Source organism: Melanotaenia boesemani, chromosome 3 (genome assembly GCF_017639745.1).
Source record: "Melanotaenia boesemani isolate fMelBoe1 chromosome 3, fMelBoe1.pri, whole genome shotgun sequence".
NCBI classification, from domain to species: Eukaryota; Metazoa; Chordata; class Actinopteri; order Atheriniformes; family Melanotaeniidae; genus Melanotaenia; species Melanotaenia boesemani.
The window spans coordinates 27,705,533-27,730,800 of record NC_055684.1 but is presented as its reverse complement, the minus strand read 5'-3'; the positions used below and the strand labels follow the sequence as shown (position 1 = coordinate 27,730,800).

Here is a 25,268-nt window from a genome sequence, read left to right as displayed (position 1 = left end):
AAGAAAAACAAATGACAATTCTTTGCAATTTTACATTGAGAGAGGATAATCTGTCCTTCTCCAGGATGTACTTTACATACACAGCGGTGACACTAACTTGTTTCCAGTTCATTTGATTAGATGTTTTTTGATAAGTTCCACAGTTTATAGTGTTGGGTTTACTCTGAGATACTCATCAGCCTGGAGGACTGCCATCTAGAGTCACTCAAGTGCAGTAAGTAGCTCAAGGCATGTTCAATTACAGAGTGAACTTCAAACTACAGGCTGCACTAAAATCCAACACGATTTTTAATGTAAATTTTACCATCACTGACATCCTCATGGTTAAACACAAATGAGCAAAAAGAGCCACATCAAATTAATGATTTAAAACTCAGGATTCAGATATAATGAAAAATGCTGTTTAATGCACAAACTCCACATTCATGACATTAGCACTATATTTAAGTAATCTGATTGTTAAAATTATTAGAATTGATTAATACACTAAGTTGTGTAGATTGACTCACATAAAAAAAATGTCAATAACTTAAAATTTGGTTTCTACACCAGTGTTGTCAGTGTCAACACCCCTGTTCTTGTAGTTGAATTTGTTAAAATCTTCAATAATCTCCACCATTGTCTTTCCTTTGGTCTCTGGGACAAAACACATATAAATGGCACTGACAATGGAGTAGGCCACGGCAGAACTGCCCAAGTCCCTCCTGTGTGGAGAAACAAAAAAACATAGTGTTAAATAAATCAACTCAGCTAGGTGGAAACCTACCATGGTACATGGAGTGTTGGTATCTTACCACTACGTAGCCGAACAACATCCTAACCAGGAACATGCCAAGCCAGTTGATGGTCCCACTGATCACAAAAGCAGAAGGATGCCAGGCTTGTAGGAAGAGATCACCATTAACTTCTTTCTGCCTGCACGATCTGTCAAGAAGGATTTAGATTTATAGCAAATTTTTCTTCAAGAAATTTAATAGTGAGTAAAGGTTCAAGACATGTTCGGTAAACTAGAATTTTATCATTATTCACATTTTGTGTTTGTTTCTTTTTTTAATTAATCTTTCTTTGTTTCCTTCTTTCTTTTTCAGATACTTACACACAGTGTTACGGCGATAAGCTCTGCTGCTCCAATACCAATAGCCAAGTAATGCATTTGGTTCTCTGGCACGCCCGACTCACGGAAGATGTCAAAGGCGTAGAAGTACAGCTGAAGGAGACAGTGACACCCATCAAACAGAATGAAATGGACCTAAAGCAATACAGCTTTCAGTTGTGGTTTTAAGTAGAAAACTGAAACAAAACATACATCATTGATCCCGCAGAACTGAACACCAGCACAAGGAATGACAAGAGTCAGCAGCTGCCACCTCACACAGAGAGCTGAGCCGATCCTTCACTGTCTTAGCCCTCTCCCCTGCATGCTCTTTCTCTCTCTCTTTGCATGTCTTCCAGCTCCAACTTTAATTCATCCTGCTGCCACAGCCACTGCAAAGCTAATACACTCATATAAATACACACACATTAATTACATGAGAATGATAAACACTAAAAAGTTTAGCTAATTATCAAGGAACAAATAGAAGGAATCTTTCTGGAGAGATGATTATGTTAACTGTTAGCCTGTCTATGTTAGATCATAGATCAAGCTACCTTAAGACTAACAGGCAGTAACTAACCAGAACTTTATAAAAATGTATGATATAAACTGCAGGAAGAGATGGATGAACTAGCCACTACTGGAGTCCTTCCCTTAAAAGCATCAAAACAAACACTTTGAGAACAGCTTTTATCATGTGGCATTTTTTTTCACAATAAATCTCACAAACCCCATCACAAATTTAAGCAGCTTATAAATGAAACCTGTATAAGTGATTCATTTTGAAAATAAGTTCTGCTGCAAGGAAATTTGGAGAGAAAAAGAGGGCATAACTTCATGTAAAAAACATCTTTTTAACTGCTGAACAAGAGGGTGGACCAATCACTTTTAGGGTCAGTGCTGAAGTCCAGGTAACATTTCAAAACATTTTAGAAGGAAATAACAATGATATTGCAAAAAAAGATGGAAATTGAAAGGTTATCTTTCAAATATAAAATTCTTCAGCTTGAAAAAAAAAAACAATCTAAAAGAAGAACAAGAAATGGCATCAGTGACAATTCGGCGAAGGTGGTTGTTCCATCTTGTATCTTGCCTAAAAAAAATCCTCCAAACTTTTAATGTCTAACAATAAAACTTTTAAATTTGCAATTTAATTTTTAATTTCTTCATTAATTTTTTATTTTTCATTGGAGTCTGAGTCTGTTGTGTCCACTCACCTCCTTTGCTGCCATCAATGTCACTTTTATCAATGTAAAGGTACCAAGGTGAGTGAAGAAAAGCAGTGTCACAAACTGCAGGATGGCTGGAATACCACGAACTGCTAAGAGAAATGGCCACATTTCCTCTGTTCCCATGATCTCCCTGAACACAGCATAAAAAAAAGACCTACCAGCTAGATACAAAAAAAAAAAAAAAAAATGAGACTGGAAAAACATCATTAATAATAATTAGCACAGGTCACTGCAATTAATTTCTACCACTATCACTTCAAACTAGAACAATAAAAATAATAGTAGTAGTAGTAGTTTATTTCGAGCACATACAAAACCACATGTACAGCCATGCGAATTCAAATTACAAAAAAGAAAAATGAAACAAAGATCATGCTCGAAAAGGGGAGGGAAGAAGTAAAACTTATTAAATCCCACCTCTTCTCCAAAGTTAAAATAATATTTTCCACTTCCTGTTAATTTACCATCTGAACTTTAAAATAATTATGATGATGGCAATAATAACTAACTAGGCAACTGTGAGATTAGTGGTAGAGTCTGGAAGTATGACAATCCCTAAGTTTTTCTTGTATTACTTATAGGTTTCTACCTCTGCTGTACAAGTAGTGAATTCTTGCTTGATGCCAATGATCTGACCAGTGACTTTTCCTAGACCAATAAAGATTGAACTGGTGAGGGTCAAGAAACCTCTGAGTTGTTTTGGTGAACTCTCCTCAAGATACATGAGATGAACACTGAGGCCAAGGCCTGTTTGGAGAAACACAGTGAGAGCAGCAAGGGAAGGAAATCACCAAACTAACATACACAGACATTAAACATAATAATTACATACCAACATTATATCATCTCAAAAGACTTGGCCATACGACTGAATACCATGAGCAAGGCAGCAACAATCGCCACAATGTTGTTAATCAGGAGAGCTTTTTTCCAACAAAATCATGGAAAAATACTAACCTGAGCTCTTAAAAACTATAAAAACCTATAGGGAGTGTTATAACTGCATTTCTTAACTGCTATTAATTATCTACTAATTTCACAACAAATTAATATCAAAGTGTTTGTGTGTTGCTGTCTCACCGGCCATAAGTGACGGGAAGACTTCCACTGTGAACAGCCCCAGCCCAAGCTCCCAGACTTAACACAGCCACAATGAAGGACCAAATGAGCTGGTAGGGGGAGTCATCAACTGGAGTGTCATACCTCAGCATCCACGTGTTGACAAATCTGTGGATATGCTGCGGAAAAGTCAGAGAGGTCAGAAGAAATCTAAAGCAGCAAAACTTGATACCTAGTAGATGGATCTTTCTTCTGAATGTCAGGATTGTTCATTTTGTCTGGTGTTTTAAAGAGTCTGAGAAGACCTGTATTAGATTCAGAATCTCTTCAGTAATATTGCTGTGTCTATGTCAACGTCAAGTTTATTTCTATAGCGCATTTATACATTTAAAGCCTCCAAAATTCATTACACAAACCGATAAAATATGAAGACACAGGGACAACACACAAAAGTACAACATAAAACCCCAATAGGGTGCCTGTACTCAACCAAAGGCCAAGGTAAACCAATAAGTCTTGAGCAAAGATTTAACACTACTACTAGAATACTACTAGTTACACACATTTAAAAGTTTTACTTGCCAGAGAATTCCGTAATACTGATGTAATGCAGTTTTAACACCTGTAGGTTAAATATACAAAGGTATATTTTGACTCAACTACAGTAAGACATTAGACTGAGTATTATAGATTACTACTATATTGATTCCCTATTTGTTTTGCTGTACAGAAATTATACCAAAGGAAAATAATCTTTAGAAACTTAAAAACTTTAAAGCAACTTAAGTACTTCCAATTCAATCATTCTAACAAAGTACACAGCATTTTTGCAAGTATTATGTTAATTTCACATGCAAAGCCCAGTAAACTTGTACAACTCTATGCTTTTTTGTTAATACAAGTATTTGTAGTTGTGTCTGATCTGACTTTCACAAGTTGGATAATGAGATAACATCAAATGAAAGTTTGACTATCACATTAAAGACAATCATTTTATATGTTTACACAGAATAGTAACTTGCAGTGTCACTTTAAGCAGGTGGTACTTTTTTCACTTTTTAATTAACATTAAAGGACAAAAATCAAACACTTTTTTGTACTTTGAATGCAGCACTTCAGTCTGTAACAGATTGTGGATTTTTGGTTGGTGCTACACAGTTTTGTCATATGTTGCCACATTTTTAGCTGTCAGCCTCTGAGTTGAAACAAATAAGAATACAGGATGTTTATTTTTGATGCTTGGATCATTGAAATGATTATAAAGACTTGATGAATAGTTGCTTCTCTGTTCTGACGAGTTTGAGCTGCAACCATCTCTTCAATGAAAATTCACCTCAGGTTAATTCTGTTTAACCAGGTTTCTTTTCCCCCCGATACAATAGCAGATGCAGAAGTTTCTGAAGAGGATTTATCATAGCTCCATGTTTCTGGATTTAACTAAAATAGCACTTTGGTGCTTAAAAAATATCATCCTCATACGGCGTGTCATTTACTGAAAGTCCATAGTGATCTTTTAATAGTTTTTGTCACTTTAGTGAGAACAAATGAACACAATGAAACAGAAACCAATGTAAAAACCTGAGGTTTGGTTGCAGTCTTATCACATGTATTTAGGAGGTAGAGCTTCCGAGGACAAAGAGAAATACATTGTAATTAACCCGACTGCAGAACATTCTGTTACCTTGAAATTGTATCAAACATGATTTAAAGAAAATGTTTCAAACTATTACCAAAGGGCTGAATGCTTACAGTAACATAAGAATATTTTCACTCCAGTAATGCTTTCAGATTAATAAACTATAGTTTTTTGCTTGTTTAAAAGAAAATCAGAGTACTTTTAAATGCTTGACATAAAAGGTAAAACACACTTTTTCTTGTATGCTGAGATATTTTAAAGTCTATATTTTAACAATTTCCACTCACCTTCTTGGATATTATCTCCATGATTGCTGCTGTTTGCTGTAGATGCTGGCTTGAGAAGCAGAAGTCCATCATATTTATAGGATGCCATGTGAAGTTACATATCAACAGGCTTTGGTTATCAATTCATACAATTTAGGGTGGGTGTACATCACATTGATGCTCACATTTGCATTATGCTCTGAGATCAAGGGAACTGGATGCACAAACACTTGAATAATACCCAGCCTCAGTGTATACAGCACATAGAGTATATATTGTTTACTGTTTTAATTTGTGTAGCTCTTGTAGCTTCTTTTTCAGGATGTGGTCTTAAATCATTCAATAAGCCTGTTAAAAAAAACACCTGAGATGTGTGGCAATAACATTTGAATTTGCTATTATAACGTGATATTTTATTGTAAAAATGTGAAACGTATCACGTTATGTTTTGTGGTGAAAACATGGGAAAAAAACTGTATTCATGTTTGAATGAGAAATCTGTGCATGCAGTAGATCAGATAAATGTCTAATTTAACAAATGGGATTTGAAGAAATTATCCTTACCTAAAGCAATGGTTCCCAAACCCCTTTTCATTGATAAAAACAATGTCAATCTCTTTCTTTCCCTCGGCCATCAGACTCCTTAACAGCTGATAGGAGTCTGTAACAATGGCCTGTACCCCGCACACTGACTTTTATATAGTCCTGTTTTATGTGTCTCATTACTTATAATAGATATTGCACATGCATCTTACCATCTACCTCATGACAGTTTTTTTGCACAGCTAATCATTCATTGTTGAATGTGGCACAACAGTTTATGTAGCACATTTATGTACATAGATGATATACTCAGTTTTTTTATTTTATCTTTTTTCTATCTGTTTTTAAGTTGTTTTCTTCTATTTTATAATCTTTTATGGCATTCAGCGTGGACGGCAAAGTACGAATTTCATTGTTCAGGGAAGCTTGTTTTCTTACTGGGCAAATGACAATAAATACTTTAAATCTAGAATCTTATAGAAACATTAAATCATTCGGTAAAACATGAAGATTTGTTTTAAAAAAATGGTAATTTTGAATTTGAACATTTACAATATATTAATTCATTTTAAGGTGCTTTAAGTTGTTTATAAATGTCTTAATGGTCTTGCACCTTCTTATTTATTTGACCTACAATAAAATTAGGAGCCCTTGCGGACCCTGAGGTCCTCTGGTACCAGCCTTTTAGTTGGTTCTAAAGTCAGGACTAAAACCTACAGCGAGGCTTCCTTCCACCACTACGGCCCTTGTTTAACGGCCTGCCAGGGAATCTCAAACCTGTTTGATGCTTTTAAAAAGTCTCAAGACCTTTTTAATTTAGCTTTTAACTGAATTATTATTTTACCTTGTTTAGGCTACTTCATTTGATTCTTTTTACTGTATTTTATTTATTTAAAAACCTGTTTTTGTGATTTTCTCAATTCTGTTTTTTATTACTTTTTTTTTTTTTTACTAAAGCACATTGTTTTCATGAGATAAGATTAACAGTTCTTGTAATTAAAAGCAATAGTTAATAAATACTGGAAGAACAAACTTTACAATATCAAATCACAATTTATTTATTTATTCTTTACAGGCTAAAATGTTCCATCTTTACAAAAAAAAGCTTAAAAACAAACCAATTTTTTGGTCAGTTGTATCTGTTAACATAAAAACACACAGTTTATTATCCATAAAACAATCTCTTTTTAGTCACAAAATCAAAAATAATCTAAATATTTTTTGTATCACAACAATCTGTGACAAAGAGCAACAAAGCATGCAATGTGCAAATGTCATAGAAAAAAACTAAACAAATAAACTCCAGATAAAGGAGTTAATCAATGTATCACAGTGACTTCAGCTCTCCTGTCAGAGTGTATGACTTCAAGCTGAAGCAGATTAGGTCCAAGTAAGGCACACATGGGTTCATTGTTTCAGTTTGTCTACAAGGCCGTGGAAAGGCACACTTCTCCTAGCTGATACTGAGCTTGGGGCTGCGATTCCAAACTTGTGTCCTGTCCTTTGAAGTTGAGTTTGTGGAATTCACGTGTGATGACTGATAGAGACTTCCCCTTGGTCTCAGGCAGAAAGAAGCCAATGTATAGTGCAGACATCAAACAGACGGCTCCGAAAGGCACAAAACAGTATTCACTCAGTCCGCTCTGAGAAGGAAAAGCAACAAAATGTTGTCAGATATTTATTATATTGTGCAGTCAGGATGCTCCTTCAGTAGTTTCAATAAAATGTTTAATATTTGTCTGGGGGTAAACCTTAATTAAACAAATCTCTCTGAATAATAAATATTTTAAGTGATAAGAAAGAGAATATTCCTCATTTCCTCAGTTGAGGCACAAGACTGAGTATATTATTATTATTATTATTATTATTATTATTATTATTATTATTATTATTATTTCAGACCAAGATTTATAAAAAACAAAACTGTATGCTATGTTACATCTTACAGTACTAGTAAGATACAGTGACATTATCAATGGAAAGGGGGCCCTGCAGAAAAGGTTTGGGAACCACTGTATTAAGGTTAAAGAAAATAACCTAAAAAAAGTGTAGAAGGTAATTTTTTGACTATTTAACTGTATTTAACTATTTAACTTTTTTTTTTTCTTTTGCTTTACAGCAGTTGACGTTCTTTATTTTGCATTGCTGCCATCTTATGGATTTTTCTCTGTCTGTCTTATTATTATAGAAATGGATTTAAGTATGCTAGAGTTTGAGCTGTGCTCCACCAGCTGCCCAACATCAGTAATCAAGACCTCGGAGTATTCTGTCCTGCTACATCCATGTTTATATCCCTTATCCCAGAGATTACCAGCTCTAGACCCCTTGGGCCAATGTCGTGCAGGTTTTAGACATTTCCTTGCTGCAACACCTCGTATCTGCTGACATGTACAGCAGCATTGATAACTGGACTGACGACATTATAGACAGTGAACTAAAGTTATTAGTTATTTGATCTGCAAACTTCAAAGTTATTCTGCTTTTCCCTATAAGTTAGACATCAGTGCACTAATGTAAATTATGATTCATCTGTCAGAAACTGCTTTTAATAACTGACAACCCACACTGGCATATAAAGCACAAATCACAGACTATCAGTCTCTTAGTAATCGCATTAAGAATTGTTTCTAGCCTTTTAAATCTCATTTATAATTACTTCAGATCAGTTTATAGAGGCACAAATAAATATAGCAGCAGACTGACCACTAGAAATGGGAAAATCATTCCAACAATGAACAGGTTGAGCCACATCATGGAGCCAGCAATCATGTAGGCTGCTGGCCGAGCAGTCTGGTTGAAGATCTCTGTGGGAAGAATGCCGGTCACTCCAGCTGAGGGAAGGATAAAACATACCATCACAGTCAGCCTTATTATCTTTCTTCCTTCAGCACAGCTTGGTTTGGACTATTCTGTACTTCCGAGAATCAAATCCCAAATCCTACAACATTAGATGATAGTGGAATTTGCTACTCGGTTATATTACAATGCAGAAACTTCACCTCTGGTTTGAACATGTGTGGAAAATCCTACACTCATAAGTGTTAAATTTGTATATTTTGACACTTGGTGATAATGATAAATAGGTTGGTATGTGTTAAAATGAGCGATGAAAAATGTTGGGAAAGAAAACAGTTAAATATATTTCGTGTGATGGTTGCATCTTGGGACATTTCTAGACGCTGTCATTGGTAAAACTGAAAATGAATTTTGTTAACTGACCTGGTCCCATGCCAAAGCTGAGAATGTAGGTGAAGATGCAGGCCATGCTCAGGTATGACATCCAGGATATGTAGTGCTGTTTGTATGTGAGGGGAAAGCGATAAACAACACACTGATAAGAAGAAATCAAATCAAGCATTTTTGACACTTTGATATCTCAAAGACTGATCATGTGTTAAAGATAAGAGAGGATCGCTGTAAAAAATTCTCAACTAATGCAGCAGTATTAGATAAAATTCTCCACAAACCCACATCTTCTAATGTCAAAATGTCCCTTATTCAAATCAGATAAACACCTTTCTGAATATTGACTCATTATACCTCCAAGTGGTGATACTGTCACACTGAAATGCCTCAGAAGCAGTCTTTCTTATAGCACATAAACAAATTAAAAATAGTTTCAGTTTATTAAGACATTCAACATTGCACACTGCCATCTATTTGAAATGAGCAATTAAAGTCAAATCACTGTATTTGTCCACCAAGACAAATCCTCATCTCTTACACTGTTTGATCATACAATGTCTGTAATGATTTATTAATAATAAACAAGACCAGCCAGATAAGCACCTCAAATGCAAGAGCGATTGTGAAGACGATGGCCCAGATGGTCATGAGGATGAATCCTCCCATCAACATGAACCTTCGACCTTTCCGTTCAATCAGCAGGTTCTAAAAGTATAAAATAATTTATTAGACTTTGTTATGGTTAATTTATATTCAAGACTTATGTGGAAGCAAATCCAATTTAGTTGTGAACATCTATAGATTTTTCAACAAGGCAATGCTAACTAAATTCAGCACAAAATACAAAGGCATGGCTGAGGAAGAAGAAGGTATTGGTATCGAACTGGCCTGCCTGCAGCTCCGACCTGTCCCTAATAAAGAGTGATCCCACATTGTTGCACAAAGAATGAAAAATGAGTCGAAATAACCTCTGAAAAACTGCTTGGTATCCTCAGTGCTAGATGTTTTTAAATATTGTGAGATGAAAAGGCAAAATTACAAAGTGGTACAACCTTTACTCTCATGTGTGAAAGGGCAGAATGAATGTGTATTAACAAGCTAAATAAAGTTGTTCAGACAAACCATATACAATATATTGCATGGAAATAAATAAATAAGGAAAATGGTGGTGCAGGAGCTGGGCTGAGAATAAACAACTACCCGTCCCTTGATCTTAGAGCAGTAGATTTAAGTCCATGTTCTTGTTCAACCAGTGAGGTGTTTAGAATGTGGTTTGCTAAAGGGTGACTATAAAGAAATGGAATTTTTTGCATGATTGTTGATGTCTTTATGGTTCTGATTTAGTGGTGAGCTCATTTAAAAACAATTATAACAGCAGTTTTTTTTCTTGTCTTGTTGGTTGTTGGTTTGCCATATCATACAGGAGAAAAGAGTTTCCATCATTGCTCTAAAGAACTGTTTGCATCCTTTCATGCTCAAGTTGATTCAGCTGTCTAAAAAAAATATCATACTTAAGTGTTTCCCTCAGGTTCCCCCAAGACACAAGAATGACTTATGTTTTGTCTTGGTTCTGTGTAGAAACAAAAAACAAAATAAACTGAAGTGACTTATTAGTGGGGGCAGTCTGTGGGTGTTGTTGCTATGTCATCTCAGTGAAAAAGCATGCAAAATATTGTGTATTTACAAGGCTTGCAGCTATTCTCACCTATTTGCCTCCTTTATGAAAGCCTTACAAAGAATGCCAACAACAGTGTCTCTTTGTCTCCAGCTGGTTACATAAAGTGAGCTTCGATGATGGATACTTACACACATTATACAGGCTGTAAACTCACATGTCCCAGTGCCAATTGTGATATACTGGATTGTATCATCAGCTATCCCAGCCTCTTTAAACACATACGATGCATAGAAATATATCTGTAAGAAGAGCAAATTATGGGAAAATAGTGAAACGAATCATTGCTTGTTACCAGAGTTTAGCTGCTGATAAGCAGATTATACAAGTATTTGTACATTTAGTGATTGTGTTAATACAAAGTCCCTTCTAAATCTGCCAAGCATGTGTAAAAGCCAAGAAACACAATGTTTTCTCAGCATTTTCTGCTGCTGAAGTATACAGCCCAAAGCTAAAAGAGGAAAACATCAATGAATAACAATGGCTCTTATAATGTACATTAAGAACAATAAGCTGTCTTTGCAATATTTATTGAGCATTACAGGGCGAGACGATGCTTCATCATCAGCTTACATTTTTAATGTGCCCTGCAGGAACATACTGTATAGAAACCTGGGCGTTGAACAAACTGCTAATGGATCATCTCACATTTCTAACCAACCTTTCAACTACGCAAAAGGAAACTGTGGCCAGAAGAGCATCTGATCCTGCTTCTGTACCCTCAGATCACTTACACAGATTCTCATGGAAAAATAGTAACACTCTCAGCCAACCACATCTTAATCAGTATTTGAATGTCTTGTGGATCATAGCAATAATACTCAGTCAGAGCATGCCAGTTTCATCATACCGAATCATTACCACAGAGCTGCATGGCACTGCTGATGATCATGACAGAGATGAGCTGCCAGCGAACAGCCCGATCAGTAAAAAGGTCCCATGGTCGGCTCGGCCTCATGCCTTTGGTTTCAGCCTGTTCCTGCAGGATCTCGTCAAGTTCGCTGCTTTGTACCTCACAGCCTCTTAGACGCCTCAGAGCTGACAAGGAGAAAACTACAGTTAATACCTGAGAATAAGCTTGTTTTTATTCATAGATGTGTTTTTCTTACATTAATTTCACATATAACTTTTAGCTGTGGTTAAAAAAGATTATACTAATACATGTAAAATACATAATTACAGATAAAGCAGTTACCAGTGAAATCTACCTTTTTCATGTAAAAGAGGCTTCTGTCATTGCTGCAGTATAGCCTCTTCTATCGTACATTATTTAGACTGATAGATCATAAGAAAGGTTAAACACTTTAATGCTCTGAAAACATTTTCTTCTAGTGTAGATAGCAGAAGAAGCTCATGTCACCCTCTGTCTGAAACACTGTCTGGGTTGTTGTCTCTTTAAAGCCTTGTCTCCGCAAAGGATTCATTTGATTGGTCAAATAATTTGTTTAACTACTAAGTGTAAGCCTGATGTTTTTTGTTTGTTTGTTTTGTGTGCCAGTCCAGACAGTAGACAGGCATTATTCAAGTGTTTCTTAGTGATGTTGTTAAGTAAAGGAAAACAAACGTGGATGACAAAGAAGGGATATGTGGTAGTTTACTTTTAACTTAATAGAGTTTCATTTGTTAGTTTGTTGGGGTAGTCGTTTTCTTCCAAAGGGGGAAAAAAAAAAAAAAATATGATGAGGGAGGAAATCACGTAGGAAGCATTAGCAAAGTTCTGCAAGGAAAACGTAGATATACATTTTAGATCTTTCTCCAATGTTTTTCTTCAAACTCTAGTAAAGCAGAAGAGGTACATTTGAAGAAATTGAAATTAAAGTTGAAACACGAGAACGAAGAATGATTGCATTCCATTAGTGGTTAACATATCACGTTCATTACCATTAATACAAGCCTCCTTGTCCCCCTTGTCGATGAGCAGGTATCTGGGACTCTCGGGGAACCATGGCAGGGTTAGAAGCTGAATAAGGCCAGGAATGGCATTACTTGCAAGTAGGTACTGCCAACATGGCTCACTGCCCAAAATCTCTCTTTAAATAAACAATCCAAAGTGTTATTGTGCATGTCTTTTGACTCTAGACACATTTTTTCAAATTCAAAATTGGCCTGTTTGACAAATTACGAGCATACCTGAGTCCGACCACCTGCCCCAACACAACACCAAATGATGTGAAAACAGCAGAAGACAAGGAGATGGCCCCCCTTAAGTGCTTTGGTGCACTTTCTCCAAAATACATGGGCTGCACATTCATACTGATTCCTGCAAAACAAAAATTGGTTTTCTGTGAATAAACAGAAGTTCTCTGGTCATTATGCTTTATGCATAATGGAAATATAAAATGAGAGAGTAAAGTGACTTTCTAACTGCTTTGGAGAAGTTTGACTGACATACCTGCATTGATTCCAATAAGAACACGTGAGATAATGATCATCTCAAAAGACTTGGCAGCTCTACTTGTCAGTGCTAAGAGAGCACCAGTCATGAGGAAAATGTTGTTCAGCAGCAGACAGTTCTTCCTTATGGAGGGAAATTGAAATTAAATTTTTTTTGTTGTTTTTTTCTCATTAATCTTAATCCCAAAAAGTAGATATTCATGAACCATTCGTGTTAGATCTTTTTAACAACGATAAAACATAGTGCAGTTTCATTTCCTAACATAAATTAAAATCAAAACTCAATTCACCATAATTTGCAGGATCACTTGCATCCAAGACAAGGAAGAGTAAATGAACAATGACAGGTTTATCATTCACACTCTTCATTTCATATTACCTTCCAAAGCGTATGGTCATAGGTCCGGCAATGAGAGCTCCAGCAAACCCCCCCAATGAAAAGATAGAGACAATGATTGTCCACACCAAAGTCACCTGGTAATTCTCCAACTGGATGTCCCACCGTTCCAGGAATGTTTCATTGATAAAAGTTTGAATAAACTGTAAGGAAAGAGATGAAGGTCAACCTTTAAAGTATTACTCAGTAAACCAAACACAAACACCCACTTTATCAAAGATGCAGTTAAACCTGACACTTATTACCCTCGCTTGTGTAGATTCCTGTATTAGTTTATATGTTGACATTTTCATGGTGATCCACACTAAGATTTGTGCCTTCAGTTATAGTCATCTTGCAGCTGCAAGTCTATTCCAAACGATTTAAATAAAATAATTGTGTCTTTTGGCCTGGTTAAGAGTTTTGTTGAGTCATAAAACTCCTGCCTCCAAAGTTAGGTTCTACCACACAATACTGCTGGATGAAATTCAACAAAAAATGAGAACATGAACCCAAGAAACCTAATTCCCTTTTTTAGGTCAAATTACACTGTGACCTAAATGTGAAATTACAGAGGTGCTGATTGGTACAGCTTATTTGGGCAGTGCACAGCTATGTTTGCAGATGGTGAAGTTAGTAATCATTTAAATTATTTCACCACACCATCCATGTTAGATGTAGTCTAACTTTATAGTTTTTGAACAGCCACTTTTGACCCTTTGCACCTTCTTTTACAGAACATTGTCTACTGTCATCCACATACTAGACTGAAAACCATGAGAAACAAGGAATCACCTCACACACATGCCCACATACAAACTCAAACTTACAGTTGTGGGAGCATTCATGATGGCGAGGTTGTAGCCATACTGAAGAGTTCCTCCAATGGCTGCAGATGCAACCATGAGCACCAACGTCAGAGTACCGCTCTGTCAAGGCAGACAGACAGAGAGATGAACTTTAATTTTCAGTCAGAACTGCTGAGAGCACAGAAAAGACAGTGAAGTCACAAAATACTGAGGCAGTATCAGTATAACACACTTTTAAACGTTTGAACACTTGTGGCTGAAAAAGTACTCTGCCGGATTATTACCGTCTTCAAATGTCAACTGATTAATAATATTCTTCATACGACCATAAAATAGAAGAACTACGGTCAACAACAACAAAAAAAGCTAATTCACATATCAAACTAAATAATATCTCTAAAAGTGTAATTTACCTTCTGCACACCTGACATTGTTAAACGAAGATGGCGTTAAAGATGTAAAAACTACTTGATGAAGTCCTGTGAAACAGACCGGAGGTAAGCCCACTTCCAACAAGCACAACACTAACGAGCACGCATTTGCGGCATACATGTGCTTGTGGAGTCAGGCCTCTTGTGATTGGCTGCAGTTGTGCAATCCGCCGTTTAACGCACACGGTCAAGCACAGAGGAGGCGTCTCACCAAGACTCTTCAGACGGCACAACAATGATTTACCAAGAGACAGTCCTAACCAATGTGACAGAAGGACTGAGATAACAACAAATATTACCTAATGGCTTCAGTGTGCAATTAAGAGCGGCTGTGCATGCGCAAAGTGGCCGGTGAGGTTTCCTATTAACCACGATGTTCAGCAAAGGGACAGAGACGTGGATGCTGCACGTGAGACTTCAATAAATAAGTAAACAGGTGTTTGAAGGAATCGTTTTCAGTATTTTTTATGCATACATCGACTGTAGCTACACGACATCCTCAGTACATATTTTTTTCTAAATAAGCCATAAGATATCTGTGGTGAATCATTTTGTGATTTTATTCGGTTTGTTTAAAGTTTGTATCCGAATTGTGATAAGTTAAATAAATGCACAAAAAGCCTTGTTTTAGGTACAGGTATGTCTCACAGACAGGTTAAATTGGGCTGAGTCTAATTCCCGGCACATAGGCCGCCGCGGCATCACGTGATCTTAAGCAATAAACATTTGTCATGTTTTTCGGTTCTGAGTAATTAAAAAAAACTATTTTAAGAAGACAATAAAACTCCTCGTGGTTTGTTTTCTGTTGTGAAATACCCGCTATATATAACTAGAGTTTGTCAGAGTTTGCTGCGCCAAACTGCATTTTTTTAAATTATTTTACCTACATGGAGGACAAACAAAAGAAATAAAAATAATAAATAAATAAAGGTGTACCTGAATCACATCTGTTGATAATTTCTTTTAGGCATTTGGTATGTTATATATATATATAATAATAGTGGGACATGGGAGGTCAGGCCATTGTAAATCTGTCACACACTTACAGATAAAGTTAATGGGACTGGATCACTAACATTGAAAACCAATGAGTTTTTATCTTTCGCTGCTCATAGCAGGGGTGCATCTAGAAACATTTTGATGGGGGACCATGAAGGGGAACAAACTGGAAAAAGGATGGCACTTGGAAAATAAATCCTTAAAAATAAGTAAGTGAATGAAAAAAGGGTCTCGATTTGAAGAAAACTGATCACAACTAAAGTGGTTATCTGATGTAAAATATAAAGCAAATGTCTTTACAAATATTTTTCATAAACAACTGTTTACTTAGGATGATCTTGCACTGTATGTCTAAGTGCACTACTACTTACACTTCATTGATAATGAGAAAAACTTTGAAGCAAATCCTTCGTTTTATCAGGAAGTTAACTTCACGCAGATTTCATATGGTGGTTAATAATTTTTACATCACTTTTATATATTGTAAACAGCTTGGAAAGAGTTTAACTGAAAGCATTTTATGTAAAAAAAAATGTTTTTCTGTCACAAAAATTCAACTATAGTTATTCTTTCAGTACTGTAACCGTAGCCAAATTGTTACTGTATCAAATAATCTGTAAACTGAGCTTTCATGCCGCAAATTTGAACGTATTTATATATTTAAGCTTTACTCTTTACATAGTCACAATTTATTTGAACTTTTAGTCAACGTAATAATTACTTATTACCAGCAGATGGAGCTAGTTTGTTCCTGCCGCTTTGATTTATGAAACATGTTGCCCGTTAACAATTCAAACCATTGAACTGCAGCTAATGCAGGGGCTGTTTGAGGTGAGGTGATATAGACAAGTGTGTACAACGGAAATAGTTACATTACTGGATAGGTCAGAAGAGCCAGCTAGACATTAAAAGTGCAATCTTTGACTACAGATATTATGTGATTCTGCCGCAAATCTGGTGGAAACTCAGTGTTATAGTCGCAAAACATTGTGCATTTGAAAAACGGTCATTTAACTGTAAAACAGTCAGCTCCCTAACCCGAGAAATGAAAAACTACGTATTAAAACAACTTAATTGGGTTTGCGTCAATTTTGCATGAGGCCTGTGAGACGTAAATTCATCATGTGTAAACCAGAGGCCACAAGACACAGTTAAATAAAAATACAACACAACAGGAAAATAAATAAAAAACAAAATAAAAAAAATGGAGTGGTAAGAGTAGGCTATATGGGATTAAACAACATCATCACGAGCCTACGTCCTGGGATTGAGTGAAACCAAAGCAAAATAATTCGAGTATGTAATTTCTTTATTTCTTCTTAAACCTTATATGGTCTGGGAGGCTTACTCTATCAGACATAGCAAAACAAGCAGTCAAATTTGAGAAATCCATTCTTAACGGGAAAATTCATTGTATGATGTCACTCTAAGAAGGGACAAAGATGCCTGATATCGTTCATTGTCAGGTTAAATCAGATTACTCTCTAATAGAACATATAAAATAATAATAATACAGCAGAATTATGATTATGATAAAAAACAAACATATAAAATAAACTTGTATATAAAACAAGGAAACAAAAAGTGTCATATTGAGGTCATAATAACCTCCTCCCCCCTCTGCTTCTAATTGGTTTGTTCTGACGGGATTACGAGAGTTTCCTCAATTGAGCACCGCGAAGTTAAACGCTCGGACGTCCAGGAGAGAAAAGACAACTTCGATTGAATCACTTATCAACGACCTCATCTAATTTTCCAGTGGATCAGATGTTTGCGTTTGACACTGGTCGACAGGTCTGCCCTGTGATCGCCGGATTAAATGATCTCCGCCGCCACTGCTGCGGTTCATTCTGGAGCCAGCGGCACTGATGTGGTTTCCTAACACACCCGCGTTTTGAGTAAAGCTGATTTTCAGACCCCAGTCGACAGAATGACTCGGATTTTCTGGGACGCTATATTTATCATTAGCGGTAAGTTGGCGATTTATTTATTTGTTTGTTTTTGGGGCTGGTTAAAGTTGAATTCAAGTGTCGTTCGGACTGATCGAGGCACGCAGATAAATAGAGAAATAACTTATTTTTGACCGTTTTAATGGGACTTTATCCCTCGTTGGCTAATCTAAAATAAACTCTTCGTAATTTAAATAGACTGCCGCTACAACCCTAATGATTTATCTGTGGTTTATTTGATCAGGCATTTGTTTTTTATTGCTTTAATGACTAAGTAATTTAAATTGAGGATTTTAATAATGGTCTTTCATCATTGGTTGTCTTTTTTTCCTTGGTGTTTCAGTGGGGCGTCTTCCGTCTCTGGTTGTGATTGCATGTCCTCGCAATGCCAGCTGTATTTATAGTGCTTTGGTCTCATCCTTTTAGTGGATGCTTGACCCTGTTAACCATTGCTGGATACAAAGTTGAGCTAATGAAGCATCTCTACCCCATGGTCACTGACAGGTTAACTGAAAAGTTTGTAGTTATGGTAAAATATGACAACTGGCTGTTTGAAGGGTAATGCATACATGTATTCTTCTGTCTACCATCCTGAGTATTGTGTTTTTTGTTTATTTATTTTTTATTAAGCTATAGCCCTGCAGGAGCTCATTGTCTACAGGTCTTTAGCAGAACTGGGTTGTTCTACACTTGTCTATTTTCCCCCTTGCAGGTTCTCTCTTTACATTTGGAGCAGGGCCGAGCAGTTCAGCAATTATTGAAGCCAACATTTCTATTGACACAAACTCCATAGCTGCTCCCAATATATCCCATAGCACCTCTGGGACGACCAATGACAGAGGCACAACTACAACTACCATCCCTACCATTAAAAGTAAGTCATGCAGTGGAAAATCTCTGTATTTCATGTTCTGCATGTTCCCATGAACCTCCACATCCACTTTCACTGCAGTGATGCTTCCAGTGAATAAAACCTGAGTTTACTGTTCTTACATTTCATATTTGTTTTGTGCCACATGTCACCAGGTTCCCTCGTCTCATTTGGAGTAGAGCAGACCATTGCAACAGATTTTGATGCCACAGTTTCCATCCATGCCACCTCTCCTGCTGCCTCTAACACCTTAACAAGTATCTCTCCAACATCCATCAGCAGAAGCTCCACAACCAGAAAAGCTATTGCAACTACTAACAAACGTCCAACTAAAAGTAAGTTTCAGTCGAGTTATGTGAAGGTGCAGCAGAAAGTCAGAAGTTATTGTCAGTTCGTGTTAGGAGAACAATTTGGTGTAGTTCGCATGAAATGAGGCATTTCTCCTCATGATGCCACCGAATCCACTCAAGCAGCTATGCTAAACACAGCAGGAGTTCATCAAACTGTTTCCCATTGAGCTGCAGTGAATCACCATTGTACAGACAGTGTGGCGCACACTGATAATTGATCCTCTTAGCGTCAGCGGGGGCAGCAATTGTAATAAACTCAAGATAAGGAGCAGTATGTTCAGCTATTTCACAAATGTTGCCCCTACAGTATTGAATTATAATCTGAAAAGCACCTTACTTTCCCTAAAAGCTGGCTTCTGTGTCAGTGTTCCTCTCGTCTGACTGCCAAAATCACATGGAAAGAGAGAGGGCTTGGTAGGCAGATGCCTCAGGGACAACAGAAGGCTTTCACGGAGTCTGAAAGACAGAAACAATGCATGTAGGCTGCAATCCAAGGGCCCATTTACCGTTGGAATGAAGTATGTGTGACGAAGGCTGTAAAGCAAATATCTGTCTGGATGATCATCGTCCTTCTCACCCTGATTTCAACACTGTGGCATCTGTTTTGCGTGCTTGTGCAACACTGATATCTTTTTGAGTCAGTAATGAAGGAATTTGACTTTACAACTTAATTGTAGGAAATGTCTTGTTTTGTCTGGGTGCTTTTTAAATTAGATCTAGTTGTGTTTAATTAGAGTGAAAACTTAAATAAATGCTTTAAAAGATAAAACTGAAGGCTTTAATTTCTCCCTTTTTAACTGTGTTTGCTGGAGGGATATGGTCTTTTTTAATCTAAGGTGTCTTATTGGGAGTTTTTTTCCTTTTTTTTTTTTTGGTGTGTGTGTGTGTATCTGTGTAATTTTTGTCTCCAAGGTACAGTCAGTGATGTAAGATATCAAATCCACACATAGCCAGGAAGTACAGGCTACAGCTTACTGTTGGTGATGTGGGCGTCAGCTTTAGGATTTAGTGCATGGTTCTGTTGCAGGTGTCTGAAAGGCTTTTTCTATTTTTAGGTGAATGGCATTCAGCTGTGTCATGATCGATAATCAAGGATTCATTTTTCTAGAGATCGAACTTGTACACTCTTCTGTCTGTATAATGGTTTGTTCATAAAAAGCTGTTTTAGTTGGGAACTAAATGCTTCGGTTCTTGACCTCTTCATTTGGATGTGCAAACCAGAACAGAACCCATTTAATGTTGGTGGGAAAAATGCTGCAAGAGAACCAGCTTACCAACCACAGTGATTTGATTTTGGTTACTGTTTTAAAACGTGTTTACTATTTACAGCATGCCTAATTTTAATCATCCCGTCAGCTGTTCATCAAGTTGTGCTAAAGCCTGTTGCGATCTGTTCATGTGAATGAGGTGTGCTGGAGCAAAGAGACTCTGGAAGGACCTTTGAATTTGTTCTTTAAATTAGGTTAAACACACGCAGAATATGAACAATATAAAGGTTCAGGTTTTCTGACACTGGGTATGTGCACGTTCTTGTATAATTGGTGGATTTGGCATCAGATGACCAGTCATATTTCTAGCAGGATGAAAAGCAACGAAGCGGCTGCAGCCAAAGCAGGAAAGAAAGTTGGGGAAACAAAGAAAAGAATATCATTTACGTGAAATAAATGTGGTCGCTATCACTGAGACAACAATAATGCACAATGATCTAGATCTGATGATCCAGAGCTGAACCTAGAAATCTAGATATCCAGAACTGAATCTGAAGTTACTTGGATAATCCACTAATCCAGCTTTGTAGCACAGTCCTGTAGATGTGAAAATGTTAGCTAGAACAATGTTGGACTGTGTGAAAGTCAATGATTAAAAATGCACAGTCTTTGGCAATAAAATGACTTTTTTTATTAATACATTTCTGCTAATTGAACCCTGTAAATATTACATACTGGAGCTTTAATTTATGCAAAAACAATGTCTTCCAATTCCGAAAGCCGCCTACAGTACCTGTCTGTGACAACATTAACATCACAAATAACAATATTATCTATCATCCTGACAGAATTTGTGGCAGCAGCTGTTCGCTCTCATTTTGATGACTGTCCAGACTCTCACCAGCATTTCTGCTTTCATGGCACTTGTCGCTTCCTGATACTGGAGGAGACGCCTGCATGTGTGTAAGTTCAAAAGATTTGTAATTGTAAAGTACTAAGTTGTGTTTATGATTTTGACATGTAAAGGCAATGCCTCCACCACTAAGATGTTGCTAACTCACTGCAAATTGCTGTGGTCATATTGGTACTGTATTCTAACCAGTTTAAAGTACTCAATGCTCATTTCAAACTGAGTAGTTTGGAGCTGTACATTATTTCAAAGTCATACAATTGTTTTTCATTTTTAAATTCATTAAGTGAAAAGTTTAATCTCTGCTCTGCGTTGTTAATGTAGTTGAAGCAAAACTGGATAAAACAAAACCGCCTTGGATATTTTATCTAAAATTGACAACATATTAGCAAATAATGTGATAAAATCCACAAACTCCTGATTCTTTAGATTTCCTCTGTGCTGCAGGTGTCATCCAGGCTTTGTTGGGATGAGATGTGAGCACGCAGACCTGCTTGCTGTGGTAGCGACCAACCACAAACAGCAAACCGTTGCCACAGTTCTGGTTCTGTGTGTGATTGGCTGTGTTCTCATCATGGTGTTGTGTTCACTCCTGCAGTAAGTTACGCTCACAAAACATCTTGTGTTGTAGACCAGCTTCATAGCTGTTAAGCTGCAATGTTTACGACAAAACACACATACTTCTGTGAAGACCACCACTTTTGCATTTTTTTTTCTTTTTTAGTTGTTGGTGGAGGCAAGACTGCCGGAGGCGGAGTCGTGCACACCACTATGTTGCAGAGAAGCATGGAGGGTCCTGCTATCCATCAGAGAGTGGTACTTTATTTCATTACTGAGAGAAAGTGCCTTTTAACATTTCCACGTACATATTAAATACTGGAGAAAGATGAGTTAAGGAAAAGAATGAGCACAGATGTCCAATACTTACAGCGTAGACACTGCCTGTATTTAGGCAGAAAGTACACAGCTTCCCTGGCTGTGAAGTCAGAATGATGACATCTCTGTCTCTAAGTTTTTTCTAAATGTCAGTGGTTAAAAATGATAATTGCATCTGTTTGGGTATGAAATGGCTTAAGCCAACTAATTCTATTAGGACCAGAAGGAAATAACAAAACTGAATGTATAGAGTTAGAAAATGTTTCACAATTCGACCATGATGGAAGGCCACGCTGAGTTAGGGGGTAAAGACAGGAGCTGGTGGTGGATGGGCTAAAAAATAAAAAAAAAAAACATGGTAGGCACTTCAGATGGAGGAGTAGGGCTGTGTAAAAGCCAATCTAAAGAATGAAAGAGAGATTTTTAAGACGGGGGAACTGGATTGAGTAAAAAGATCGTCCTCCAAGAAGATCATTGGGCTTCAGCAGTGACATCAGATTAAAAATGAGGTGAAATTGACAGTGTGGGAAAGTGACCAAAATAAAGGAGGGAATCCTGAACTCTAGGGAATAAGGGTAGAGGAGAGGAAAGAGAGCTTCTTGATGTAACTTTAGCAAAAGCTACATGAACTGAATAGTAATTGTATCTGTAGGTTAATCCACACCATGGTGGCTGTGTTTGCAGTCGTCACGTGAAACAATATAGCTCATTTACATGTTTTATTTATTTTTTTAAACAGGTCTTGTATTGGTTTTGTTGAATATGATAAAGGTAGACAGTAAAAGAAGTGTACACACATTCATCAGGTAAAAATAGTTGTATTTACTTATGCAAAAAGAAATTGGAGTATGTAATTTTGTTTTACTGGTTAGAATTAAAATAACCTAGGTTAAAATGTAAACTCAGCTTTAATTTTTGGTTAAATGGTTATTATCAAGTTGCACCTTGACCAGATGCATCATCTAGCCTCTGTCAGAGTTCAGGGTGGATGTGCTGAATACATTTTTTTTTTTTTTTTTGTCAGAATTATTAGTGTTCAGTTGAATTTGTTGGTGTACTTGTGTAGTCCATATATTATTGGAAACGTTGAGGTCAAAACTGTGGAAGAGCCATTTCATAAGATTAGAATGATCCACTTCATGTATTCCACACACATAATGAGTATTTTAAAGTGAGGACCTTATTCTCACTTGAAGCACCCAGAATTTAAAGGCCTGGAGCTTTATTTTTTCTGAGTTGCTACAGTCCAAAAATGGGATTTCTGTATTTCCTCTGAGGTGTAAAACACAGGGTTGATTAAACATATTAAGCCAGATAAAGTATTTTTCCTTGCTGGACTGCTGTGATGGCACAGGTCAGAGCAGCCATAGGTCCACGAACGAGGGAAATCTGTTTCAGCTAAATTAACTCAATCAGTTTAAATCATATATTTCAATGAATTATAATAGTTTTTCTTTTTTTTTTAAATGTAGAAGCGTTTCTTTGTTCTTGTTGTTGGCTACAAACTTTGGCAGAGTTTGACAAGATTCATTTTGGAGCAGGTACCTCTCTCTTGGACAGCATAGACAGGATGGTCTCCCTATAGTATGCAGTTTACAACAGATCTGCGTCTTGGTGGTTCTGGATTTTATACTGTTCAGAGCCAGTTCCCTGTTAGCTAAAGGTGTCAATTTGGGTTTTTCTTTCGAATTTTGGCAGCGTGGCTAACTCCTTTATAACTGCAGTTGTTTGAACTACTGATTTTGCAATATGGATTTATTTACATATTTAGATGTTCATGTCTTTTATGGGTCTATGCACTAAATTATTTCATTTTAAGGATGTACTGTATGTTGTACAATCCTCTTGCCTCAGAAAAAGAACAGTACAGTGAAATTTACTTTAAAACCCAATGCATTTATGTCCATTATGACAAAACATCAGACCAGGACTGTAGAATACAGCCAACTCGTTCCTCAGATCATAAGTAGAAATCTTAATGACTCTTTCTACCATTTATCTTTCAGTGGTTTGACCGAACATCTTAAAAGAAGTTGTTTGCATCATTGCGTTTTTCTCATCTGTGGCCCACAAGCCCTCAGGACTCCATCCAAAGTGGTACAACAGCCCAGGAATGACGCATTATCTCCAATGAGACTGAGGTAGGGCTTCTTGTCATGGAAGGTTGGATGTTCCATGACACTCTTTCTCCACTAACTGGGACTTCTGGACTGCAACGACCTAGGGACGTTTGTACATTGTTTCTATGGAAATACACTCAGAACTGCAACAGTCTGTCTGAACCTCTGAGAAGGAAGATGCTGCCAAATCCTGCATGGGAAGAGCTCTGCATGTCCCGATTTCTGTTTATGGCTTGCCTAGAGGACATGAGAAATTATCTGGAAGGCCATCAATCATCCCGTGTGAGGCTAAGTAGCCAAGGCACTTATTTTTTGGCAGCGGGACAACAATAATTCATTTACACAAGTCAAAAAAACACAATTCCTATGTTTGTCTTTTAATATATTTGCACATTTCTTGCCAGAACTCTACAAGCACAAAGAAAATTTTTAGTAATTGAACGTGGGGGCAGTCATGCTTTAAAAACCTTTTTAGGGTCTGTTTTTAAAGAAAGATCTCACTTCACCTGACAGGAGTAGGAATTGTTAACCAGACTGAATGAATATTGGTTTCCTAGACTTCAATGAGAATTTATGCACAAAAACTACAACCTTAGAGTTGTTCCAGTATTGCTGTGATGTGATCTGGGGGGGGGGGGGAAGAAAAAAAAATTGACGTCAGTATTGCTACTGAAGCTGAAGTATTTGTCTATTTTATTTTTTAATCCTGAGTTGTACTTGAATGCAATCATGCATCAGAGGTTTTGCAAGCTATAACCGTACCAACAGAAGCACATCCTTGGTCCTATCCTACTTTTTTTATAAGTTTGCTTTCTGTTTGTTTATAGGTTTATAGGGGATCCACTCATTGCACAATGTTGTCACTTAATAAATGCATCCACGTGTGCAAGATGCCAAAAACACTTGTAACTGCCTCAGTTATCACTGACGGGGAAGAAGCACATGGTTCCTACACAGCCACCATGCATGCACTTAAAATTACAGCACTTTTATTTAAAGCAACAGTGTGAGAATAGTGGTGTGTTATAGCATTGCCTCTTTGAATTAAAAAAACTTTTAAAGATGGAAAAGCCTCTGAATGCTAAAAAGAATTATCATTGGTGAAGGAATTCAATACAATAATCAAAAACTGACGCTGGCATAAAGCTGAATATGTGCTTGTTTTGGTGCAGAAAAAAATTAAATGCTATATAATGAATGTGATGGTATTTATATGCCAAAAAAATGGTGAGAGGATAATATGTTTTTGTTTACAGTATCTGACATTATTTGCTTTGCAGAC

The 25,268-nt window shown here is 36.8% G+C and overlaps 2 protein-coding genes and 1 pseudogene across 3 annotated transcripts; 1 reads left to right on the top strand and 2 right to left on the bottom strand.

Moving 5' to 3' along the window:
• Positions 1 to 529: 529 nt before the first annotated feature.
• LOC121636966 lies at positions 530 to 5,382 on the bottom strand (annotated as a pseudogene).
• A 1,541-nt stretch (positions 5,383 to 6,923) lies between these two features.
• Positions 6,924 to 15,092, bottom strand: slc2a11a (solute carrier family 2 member 11a). 2 transcript variants are annotated; one of them, XM_041980393.1, is made up of 12 exons: positions 14,686 to 15,092; positions 14,294 to 14,392; positions 13,467 to 13,627; positions 13,086 to 13,210; positions 12,824 to 12,953; positions 12,575 to 12,723; positions 11,544 to 11,731; positions 10,825 to 10,935; positions 9,622 to 9,723; positions 9,052 to 9,127; positions 8,536 to 8,663; positions 6,924 to 7,475 (listed from the first exon to the last, which is right to left on the bottom strand). In XM_041980393.1, exons 1-12 carry the CDS (start codon positions 14,701 to 14,703, stop codon positions 7,257 to 7,259), a joined length of 1,506 nt encoding a protein of 501 aa, XP_041836327.1. In that variant the 5' UTR covers positions 14,704 to 15,092; the 3' UTR covers positions 6,924 to 7,256. The 2 variants fall into 2 exon arrangements, with proteins under 2 accessions (XP_041836327.1, XP_041836328.1); XM_041980394.1 differs by lacking the exon at positions 14,686 to 15,092 and having other exon boundaries at positions 13,562 to 13,627; positions 14,294 to 14,388.
• Positions 15,093 to 17,341: 2,249 nt separating this feature from the next.
• Positions 17,342 to 24,619, top strand: tgfa (transforming growth factor, alpha). The gene is made up of 7 exons (XM_041980411.1): positions 17,342 to 17,672; positions 18,364 to 18,525; positions 18,678 to 18,857; positions 20,929 to 21,043; positions 21,438 to 21,587; positions 21,715 to 21,806; positions 23,873 to 24,619. The coding sequence occupies exons 1-7, from the start codon at positions 17,633 to 17,635 to the stop codon at positions 23,878 to 23,880; spliced, it is 747 nt and encodes a 248-aa protein (XP_041836345.1). The 5' UTR covers positions 17,342 to 17,632; the 3' UTR covers positions 23,881 to 24,619.
• The last annotated feature ends 649 nt before the right edge of the window (positions 24,620 to 25,268 follow it).

What these genes read in the sequence shown, in the direction of transcription:
- slc2a11a (XM_041980393.1), bottom strand. An exon ending in TCATGAATGCTCCCACAACT is followed by an intron (nt 13,628 to 14,293) that starts GTAAGTTTGAGT and finishes CTTTCCTTACAG; the next exon opens with TTTATTCAAACTTTTATCAA. An exon ending in TCTTATTGGAATCAATGCAG is followed by an intron (nt 12,954 to 13,085) that starts GTATGTCAGTCA and finishes TTTGTTTTGCAG; the next exon opens with GAATCAGTATGAATGTGCAG.
- tgfa (XM_041980411.1), top strand. Translation starts at nt 17,633, where the DNA reads ATGACTCGGATTTTCTGGGACGCTATATTTATCATTAGCG. An exon ending in TACCATCCCTACCATTAAAA is followed by an intron (nt 18,526 to 18,677) that starts GTAAGTCATGCA and finishes ACATGTCACCAG; the next exon opens with GTTCCCTCGTCTCATTTGGA. An exon ending in GTGTTGTGTTCACTCCTGCA is followed by an intron (nt 21,588 to 21,714) that starts GTAAGTTACGCT and finishes TTTCTTTTTTAG; the next exon opens with TTGTTGGTGGAGGCAAGACT.